Raw genomic sequence first — 10,583 nt, 5'->3', positions numbered from 1 at the left:
GGTTTTTCCGGGTTTTCCTGCAGCTGAAAAAGCAAATGCGCCACTGGAATCAATGAAGTCGCCCCGGAGCGCCAATTAATTTTTATTGTTGTATTTGTTTTATTTTTATCGTTGTTTTAACACATTGTAATAATTTTTATAAATGAACAATTCATTTCAAATCATTTTATATAATGAAATTCAGATGTGAAATTATTATCATCATTATTACTTGTGGATAATTCTATTCCAAACCCAAATTATGTTTCTTACCCATTCTAGAGAAACGAGTATCTCTGATAGTATTTCGTTGAAAATATGAGTTTTTCGACATTTTTATTGTCTGATTATAACGATCCCAAACTCTATGGTGTAAATAAAACAATAATGAATAAACTTCAACATCGACATTTAATTCCTCTTTAAAAGATGATGATTCATCAGGAAAGTCAAACAGCATGAAATCATTCTTTGCAAGCGTCTGGTTCGTTATTCAAAAATTCACACACTAATCCTTGTAAATTAGTGATGGCATCATATTGTAATGTTCTATTGAAGTATCCATTGAAGAAAACAGTAGGATCACTCGTTATGAAGGGGTTGTTACCCTTAGTCTTTAAATAACTCACACCTTGATATAAAATTCCATATACGTCTTCGAAGCAAGTTTTCAGCTCTTTCCAGGACATTCCAACACTCTCAGCACACTGAAATTAATTCAAAAGTTATTTCATTTTAGAATCACAATATTCCGTATAGTGGATACGAATAAGATTTGTTTTTCACGTTTTGATATGCCTGTTCGGGAAATATAATTTTATGAAGAAATTATTGAAATAGTTTCATCTTACTTGATTGTTGATGAAACTTATTCTCAGTTTGGTCAATATACTGATCACTGAATTCATATTCGACGTTTCTCACCTTTTTGAAATCTTCGTTATTGGACGGATCCGATCCCATCGAGCACAGAACAAATTCAAGACTGACCTTTTCCGAATATAGATTTACTGCACAAGAGTGGACTTCACTGACACGTAGTTCTTCCTTGCCACGTGGACATTCCAAACCGAAACTTGGTGGATACAAGCTTATTGTCAGCTGAAATCAGGAATCGAATGTGTTATTCAGCTGAATGCAGGGCTTGACCAACAGTTATATGTTCAAACGAATGAATGTGTGAAAATTATAAGGATATATTTTGTTCTGATTGTGGATTCATGAATTTGGTATGATACAAAATTACAAAATTCATTCGGATCAGTTCTTATATTTTTTAATTATAGGTTTCTGCATATTGAACGAAACTTATATTTTGTGAAGGAGAATTAGTTCTTTTTCGAACTCCTTTGAGTATTTTGACCGTCCACATTCTATAACGGAGAGGTTTATACACGTGTAGAAAGGTCAAACTTTCTAGTTTACGTCGATAAGTAACTGCGGCAATTCAAAGTATTTTACATGAAGAAAAAAGTTCTACTCATCAGAAGCTTGTCGTATTCAATATATCTGCTATAAAAAAATATAAAATTATGCGATACTTGAGTATCTCAGTGTTTGGGAAGCTGAAATCCGATCTGTTTTCAAAAATGTACAACATTGACATAATTTACATCTGTCACAGAAACTGTGAAATAAAAATAAACAGCAGATGGAAAACTGCGTATAAACCTAAGTTTCATTCATTTCCAATGAAGAAGGTTAATTTTAGCCTCCGAAACGTTGAGACAAGTATAGTTTGATTTCTGAGCTCTTCTTTTTGTTAGTTAAAATTGTTAAATACAAGTTACGGATGAACAAAACATTTTTCTTTGTGAAAAATACTTTGAATTCACGCAGTAACTTATAATAATAATAATAATCATAATAATAATTCGTCTTTATTATTTCCAATATCAGATAGTTAACAGTTTGTATACAATGAAACTTTTCATTACAGGAAAATAAAAGGCGAAGTTCAGTTTATTTTCATCGCAATAAAAATAACCTGTTCTTCCACTCAACCTCGAAATACCTCTTCGAATATCTCTTTTTAGAGTAGAAGTTCGAACGAAAATATATATATATATATATATATATATATATATATATATATATATATATATATATATATATATATATATATATATATATTTGTATATACGTAAAGTTAAAGTTAATTGAAGAATAAGGGCAACTACTGATTAAACTTGGGTGATCTATACTACCATCCTGATCATAAAATCTATTGCAGGAGAAGATGATTTTTTATGATGTCTTTGATGAAAATTATATTGAATTCAATTTGATACGGTAAAGCATTATATAATTTGCAAATTTGATATGTGAACGATGTCTTGAAAAACTCAGTTCTGAACTAGGGAGGGGTTAAGGCATGCTTATGCCTAATGTTTACGTTGTGTACATCAGTTCTGTATGTTATTTTACTATATAAATAAGGCGGTTTTTTCGTTGTTATTGTTTTATGAAACAAAACATTAGCATGCTTCTACTCTCCATCTTTAGCCACCCAGTTAGTTTTGAGGTGTACGAAATCGCTTGCCTTCTTCTCACTCCAAAGATCAGACGTAAACATGAATTCTGAACGGTCTGAATTTTAACTTTACCTTACCTGAACTTACCTTTACTGAATTTTTATCGAAGTGAACTAAAAAGTTTGCTATTTCTACACGTGTATGAATTTCTCTATTACAATTTCCATATTTTTCAGATTGTCAGGTGAAAATGCCAGAAGAAAATCGATAAAAAGTTTCAGTTCTCAGAAATACACCAAACTGATATTGAGGAACTTATGAGAGGTATCCCTAAAATAACATTTCAAATGAAACGATTTTCGGGTGATTCACAACACAACAAAGTTTTTGTTTCGGGGTTGAAATTAGATGATTCTAATGTATTTCCACGTGTTAAAACCGAAAGTGACCATAAAAATTATATATTAGCTCTTGTTTTCAAGATATAGTATCATTATATTATATATATGTATATTGAGTTTTCAACAAATGAAATATTTCATCACCAACAGTTGGTACACATGTTTGTTTACATAACACCCCTCTCATCAGCTGTTCTTAAGTAGTGAACATAACCTATGTGAGTTCGTCAATTGTACGCACGTGGTTGCTATTGAAATTATCGTGTGAAGTTGATTTTTAAATTAATTTAAGTGCTGATCTGAAATGCCTTGAAAGTGTGTGAATTCTGTCGATAGCTTTAGCTATATATGTGGTGAAATAACATTTAAGGCTCAGAAACGTAAAATGACACCTATCGTTAAGACAGCCTATGAACATTATTTTGGTGTGAAAGTTGGGGACCAAGATAAATCATGGGCTCCTCATATATGTTGTAATTCTTGTTCCGTCATATTGCGAGAGTGGCTGAAAAATAAAAACCGGGCAATGGCTTTTGCAGTACCTATGGTTTGGCGTGAGCCTACCAATCATACAGACGACTGTTATTTCTGCTTAACTCCTCCCATTAAGCAAGGTTTATCTATGAAGAAAAGAGGAACGGTTAAATACCCTAATCTCCCATCTGCTCTTCGGCCTGTACCACACTCAGACAATTTGCCAGTCCCTTCTCCACCCCAAAACTATGAAATTTTAGAGGAAGGTGATGAAGACTGTTTAGAAGGAGCAACCCATCCTTCTACATCCTATGACCCTGATTTTGAGGTAAGCGATAGGTCTAGTGATCCGCACAGAATTAGTCAAGCAGAGTTGAGTGACCTTATAAGAGATCTTCGCTTGTCTAAGGAAAAGGCTGAGCTGTTAGGGTCAAGACTACAACAGTGGAATCTTCTAAAACATGATGTGAAAATATCTCAGTACAGACAGCGTCAAAAAGATTTGCTTCCTTTTTTTGAGAAAATAGAAAACCTCGTAGTTTGTTCTGATGTTAATGGTTTGATGGACTGCTTGAATTTGGATCACACTCCATCTGAATGGAGACTGTTTATAGACTCTTCAAAACTAAGCTTAAAAGCTGTACTTCTGCATAATGGAAATCAGCTACCCTCTATTCCTATAGGTCATGCAGTTCACATGAAGGAAACGTATATAAATATGAAAACACTTCTCCAATCAATCAAATATGAACAACACAAGTGGCACATCTGTGGTGATCTGAAAGTCATTGCTATACTCCTAGGAATGCAATTAGGGTTCACCAAGTACTGTTGTTTTTTGTGTCTGTGGGACAGTCGGGATAGAAAATCTCACTATAAAAAAATGAACTGGCCTACACGAGACCTAAACCCTAATGAGAAAAATGTAGTTTACGAGCCTCTTGTAGATCCTAAGGATGTTCTCCTTCCCCCATTACATATTAAGTTGGGACTAATGAAAAACTTTGCTTTGAGAGCAAAGTTTCCCAGGTTGAGTGATGCTAAAGTCAAGGAAGGCATCTTTATTGGGCCTCAAATCCGTGAAATCGTAAATGATCCTGCTTTTGACATGATTTTAACAGGAAATGAAAAAAGAGCCTGGGAAGCCTTTAAGGGGGTTGTACATGGGTTTTTAGGTAACAAAAGAGATGATAACTTCACAGCATTGGTTAAAGAGCTTCTTCAAGCTTACCACCAACTTGGATGCAACATGTCCTTAAAAATTCATTTTCTTCACTCTCATCTTAATTTCTTCCCACAAAACTGTGGAGCTGTGAGTGACGAACATGGAGAAAGATTCCATCAAGACATTGCCTTAATGGAACAGAGATATCAGGGCCGTTGGAATGAAGCAATGCTTGCAGACTACTGCTGGTCTGTGTGTAGGGATGCTCCAGAAGTGTTTTATAAAAGACAAGCTAAACGACAGCGATCTTACAATGAATCGGATGGACTCAATTGAAATTTGGTGGTACAAACTTCTTTTATTTGTCAAAACACTAAGAATAATGTTTTTTTTCATTAATTTTGTACTCAAAGTATTCTAAAAGAAACATAACAATATTGTTTTATGTACTTTCACTTTTCACGTATAGTATAACTACTCTTTAAGAATAAGTACTGTGTATCTCAAAAACCAGAGCTAATAAAAATTTTTCATTGTTATTTTCGTTTTTATCACCCCAAAATTAGTAGAAATTGACTAATTTAGTGTAGGAAACATTCAAAAAATATTTTTTGTTGTGTTGTGATCATTGATGTTACTTTATTTTTGAAGGGTAGCCTCGTTTGTTTCTGATATTTGAGGAATTACTCATAAATGGTTCGAGGATTATCTCACAGGAAGACGAATATTTTTCGAAATGCCATTTTTCCATCAAGAAAAATGTGATATGATGGAATCCTAGCTGGTTTGCTAGAAAAATAGAGTAAGAGCACACTACAGCAATTCGTTCCCCGATCGTGAATTACCTACCCGGTAATTCACGCTTCATGCTGTGCTTCATCGTCAATTCAGGAACAATAAAAACGTTTCTGATAAGGGGAGAAATTAAAAACGTTTTGTTATATCTGAATATACAGAAATTGCAGTTCACGCCTACTCTTCTAATAAGTCGAAACTAGTGCAAAGACTAGAATCTGGTGACCTTGAGAGACGATTGGGTTTTTGTCGGTGGTTTATGAATGAATGCAGACAAAACCCAACCTTCTATAAAAATATTTATAGGACGATGGGGCTACATTTCCAAATTGTGAGATGTATAATAGAATGCATTTTTATTATAGGAGTAGACATAATCTATTTTGTAGCCCATCCCCAGAATTCGCAAAGACGATTCAGTATTAATGTTTGGTGTGGTTTATTTAGACGCAGAATTGTTGGTCCATTTCTCTACAATGGTTCTTTGAACGGACCTCATTTCATCAATTTATTAACAGGAGTGTTGGATAGGTTTTTCGATGATTTTGATCTGGAGACTCGTTGGATGATCTATTTTCAGCAGGATGGAGCACCAGCACATTATTTTAGTGGCGTAAAAAGAGTGTTGCGAGACTATTTCAAAAATAGATGGATTGCTACAAATGGTTCTGTTAAGTGACCTCCTCGTTCACCTGACATGACACCTCTAGATTTTCATTTTTGAGGATTTCTGGAAAATGAGGTGCAAAAAATTAAACGTAATAATATAGATGAACTGAGAAGTTATATTGAAACTGAAATTAATAAAATTGATGACCGAATTGTGTTGAGGTCAACACGTAGTGTCGAGAGAAGAGCCAAATATGTGTCCAACAAGAGATTTTTTTGTACTAGTGAAAGAAATACATATTTCCACATCAGTCGCTTATTTTCAACTTAAGGAAGAAAGGTTATTTGAGATCTGTTGTTGAGAATGTTATTACGAATCGGAATGCATAATGAAATATAGGGTGTTCCTTTTGAAAAAATGTAATCCCCCTCTTTCTTCTGTTTGATCCGTGACTGTTGAGACACCCTGTACAGGTATACCATTTTCATTTTCAGATCATATTTCATCATTCTCACAGACTACCGTTTCGTTTTTGAGAAGTTTTTTCTATTATATTTTTTTACTTACATCGCACATTCCATTCGGTACCAATTCGAGACTGAAGTACGGTGCCAAATTGTTGTAGAGTTTTCGAACTTGTACGTTGAAGAATTCTGCGACTTGCGGACTGAGAGTACTATAATATATAGTAATTTCCACGTCACCGATGGCCTGAAAATTCATTTAATAAATTAACATCGTTACATTTCATTGTGGCGTATCTCAAGAAGCTCAATAGTACTCCTTGATCATTTCCATATTGACTTCAACCACCAACTCTGACATAAAAACTTGGCAAGTTGACACACTAATAGGTGGTTCCACTTATGTTTCGCTTGCGTTCACGCAGCTATTTTTATCGAGTACTTTCTTAGTTTTTCCTCATTTTGTCTTCAATCAAGGACCGCCTGCCCGGTACTGACGATGCCCAATATGCTGAAACAGCTGTCTACCGGTGGCTTTCAAATTGAAATCAATATGGGAATGATCGAGGAGTACTTATCTATTTATTTTTTGATTTTCATGGAACTATTTTCCAGCAGCTTGACTGCATTAACCTTTCTAGATTTCATATATATATATATATATATATATATATATATATATATATATATATATATATATATATATATATATATATCTATATATATATATATATATATATATATAGATATATATATATATATCTATATATATATATATATATATATATAGATATATATATATATATATATATATATATATATATATATATATATATATGTATATATATATATATATATATATATGTCAATTGAGCAACAAAAATAATAAGATGATACATTTTGAAGATAGTATTGACTTTAAAAAATTTAACTTACTTGGCATTGGTAAAAGCAAGAGAGAAACAGTATGAAATAACTCAAACTTTTTCCCTTCATTTTCTCAGATTTGTCTCAGGTCTACAGGAAATATACAAGTCGCTGTTTCGACGTACTATATTCAGAATAGTGCTTCAATGTATGAGACCGAAATCTATTTATACTATAGCAAAATATCGGGGATTATTTTAAAAGATATATCCTAATCACTGATAGGTGCACTACTTGATATGATTGATTGTTTCAGATGATAATACCAAATTTGGAAAAACACTTAATGAATTTTATTGGTCAACAGAATATATTTCCATTTATTGCGAGCAATATATGAGTATTAGCATTTATTTATTTATGTATGTATTTCAGGACTAAGAGCACAAGGATGGTGGAAAATATAATATTTGGAAACATTTCATTCGGTAGTACCAGAAAGTTCAATCACAAGAGCATCTTCCATCAGAAACAATGGAGCTCATTGGAATCAGAAGACGTCTAAAAAGACGATATCTACGGACTCGCGCACCAATGAACAAAAGATGTATGCAAAGAGCCGGCAGAATAATGCAAGAAGCAATCAGGGATCAATAATAGACAATCCATCTGGAAGAAGTAAACACCGAAGATACATCTGCATGGAAAATGCAGAGAACTCTTAGGACGGGACCTCAAAAGTCATGCCCGCCAATACACGGCAAGCAAGGAATCGTTTACACGGACCAAGAGAAAGCGGAAGCATTCGCGGACAATTTCGAAAGGCAGTATAGAGAGAACGACGTCCCGTTCACCGACGAAGTAGAAGAAATTGGGGCACAGGTGGAAACAACGGTACGTAGACTCAGAAGACAGAGAAGGAACAACGCGCAACCCCCGGCACCAACATCTCCCGAGGAAGTGGAAGATATCTAAGACGTCTAGCTACTTGGAAAGCCCCAGGCCTAGACCAAATAACAAACCGGGCTCTGAAATTCCTACCATGAAAGGTTATAGCAGCTATAACAAACATCATAAATGCTATACTCAGACTGCAGCACTTTCCGTACCCATTTAAGGAGGCAACGGTCATCTATATCTCGGAGCCAAAGAAGAACCACCAATTTCCAGATATCCACAGGCCAATCAGCTTAATCTCTACCTGAAGCAAAGTGGCAGAACGTGTCATCCTGGACAGATAACAACACCAAACCAACGAACTAGGAATTCTTCCACACGAACAGTTCGGTTTCAGATCAGAACACTCGACGGAGTTGAAGTCCTGAAGGTAGCAGACTCCGTCACGGAAGGCTGCAAACAGAGTCTGGCATGATGGACTTCTGGCCAAAATGATCAATTTTGGCTACACGAAACCAATGGTGAGATTAATCGAGTCTTTTTTAGCTGACAGGCGATGCCGCTGCAGAGTAGGACAAGAATTCCCAACGATGCGATTACTGGAAGCAGGGGTTTCACAAGGTGCAGTCCTTTCGCCACACCTCTTCTTGGTATATACAGCAGACGTGCCCAAGGCGGAGAACAAGTCAACCAAGTTGGCACTCTACGCGAACGACACAGCTCTACTGGCGAGATCAACAAGCCAAGCGCACGTCATCAGATATTTGCAGCAACAGGCAGATAGATTAGAAGAATGGGCCAACCTGTGAAAGATCAGTATGAACCCTGACAAGAGTCAGGGGATACTGGTGTCTTCAACGGACAAGATGTTCCGTGGACCAACGGAGCTAGATATCTGGGAGTCAACCTAGACAAAAGATTAACGTTCAGGTCTCACGTACGTCAGAAAATAGAAATGGCGAGATCTGCCTGACAAAACCTACCAATAAAAGGTTGAAGAAGTAACATGGGGTTGAAAGTGAAGCTGCTGATGATGAAGACCGTAATATTACCGATATTCCTGCAATGCCTGGGACTACAGCCAGTTACAACAGGAAACAGATCCAGTCGTTGATCTCATTTTCAGATTCACTGAGAACCAACACTTGCTCGCGACTAAAGACAGTCGTCTTTGGATAGTTTTTGGAGGACAACATGCAAAAATTCAGTTAGGAAAGCCATGATAAAATCAAACACCAGATTGGAAAGTACAAGCATTTAAAGGCTGACTTTCGACTGAAAGAGGTCAGATGTTTGAAAAAATATGTCTGTTTCGTTAACGAGCTGTTGCACCCCTACGAACGACAACCCTCAGAAGTCAAAAATTGTGCGAGCTAAGGACTAACGAGGTCTTACCTTTCAACGTGTGATTCCCAACACGGGATGTCAATCTTGCTGAAGTGCCCATCAGTAAGTTGAGGACAGCTCCGGAGGAGCAGGGGTGTAGGAACGTGATGGAATGTTCTGCACACAGTGGAGAAAATTTCAACTGAGGCCTGTTTGTGACCCCTTTTGCCATACATGAATAAGTTGTTCTGGTAAAGTATTTTAAACGCGTCTATACAAGCTGTGGTAGATCATATCTAAATAACAAAATTTTGTTGGAGCGGTCTGTTAGCGTTCTGCGCACATAATGAACATTTAGTACTATTTACTATTCGAAAAACAGAGAAAACAAATAATTGACAACCGATTCCGGCAGTTGTATAGCCAACAGCATATGAAGAAATTGATTCAGTGAAGAATCCTTCACTGACACCAGTAGGATATAATTCAACGCCCTTCGTGGTATAAGCCAGGGTGTCAGTCCATCATCCCACAATATAGGTGAGTTGAGACTAATCTCAACGAATTGTTTTTTCAGATTATCCATTAAAACAAGTTCAGTCGGTTTACCAGCCCGGATTTTGTTCTCTCTAATCGTCACTTCGGCAGTGAAAGCCTGTATTCTTATGAGCGATCACGAGCTATCGCAAATCATAAACTCATCAACAAGAGTGTGTGAGAAAAGTTCGATACTGATAGATTGAATAATGGTTACACAAACAGAACTCATATCCAATTCTGGTGTCATAGTTTTTGATATAACGGACCACGATGCGGTTTTTGCAGATCTTGATATTTTGAAGCCACAACCTGTCATAAAATACTGTAGAAACTTCAAAAATAAAAATATGAATGAATTTTGCTCCAAACTAGATGAAAAACAGAAAATACACAATGAATCTATCCTAACAGTAAATGATCGTCATGCCCCATTGCGGATGGTAAAATTGACAAAAGCACCTTCTCCGTGGTTGAACTATAATCTCAGAGAATTAATGAACCTCAGAGTCGAAGGAAAACTGAAATACAAGCAAACTTATTCAGAGGACAATTTTCGTCATTATAAAAATATCTGAAACATTACCAACACTT

At 35.7% G+C, this 10,583-nt stretch overlaps 1 protein-coding gene across 1 annotated transcript; it reads right to left on the bottom strand.

The window, feature by feature from the left end:
• Positions 1 to 371: 371 nt before the first annotated feature.
• Positions 372 to 7,447, bottom strand: LOC111514753 (GILT-like protein 1). Its single transcript, XM_074186636.1, has 4 exons — positions 7,299 to 7,447; positions 6,466 to 6,609; positions 904 to 1,080; positions 372 to 686 (listed from the first exon to the last, which is right to left on the bottom strand). Exons 1-4 carry the CDS (start codon positions 7,356 to 7,358, stop codon positions 444 to 446), a joined length of 624 nt encoding a protein of 207 aa, XP_074042737.1. The 5' UTR covers positions 7,359 to 7,447; the 3' UTR covers positions 372 to 443.
• Between the last annotated feature and the right edge of the window lie 3,136 nt (positions 7,448 to 10,583).

This window comes from Leptinotarsa decemlineata, unplaced genomic scaffold, assembly GCF_025532065.1.
Source record: "Leptinotarsa decemlineata unplaced genomic scaffold, Ldec_3_MD MMD2_P_RNA_scaffold_4, whole genome shotgun sequence".
NCBI lineage: Eukaryota > Metazoa > Arthropoda > Insecta > Coleoptera > Chrysomelidae > Leptinotarsa > Leptinotarsa decemlineata.
This window is presented reverse-complemented; position numbering and strand designations above follow the sequence as displayed.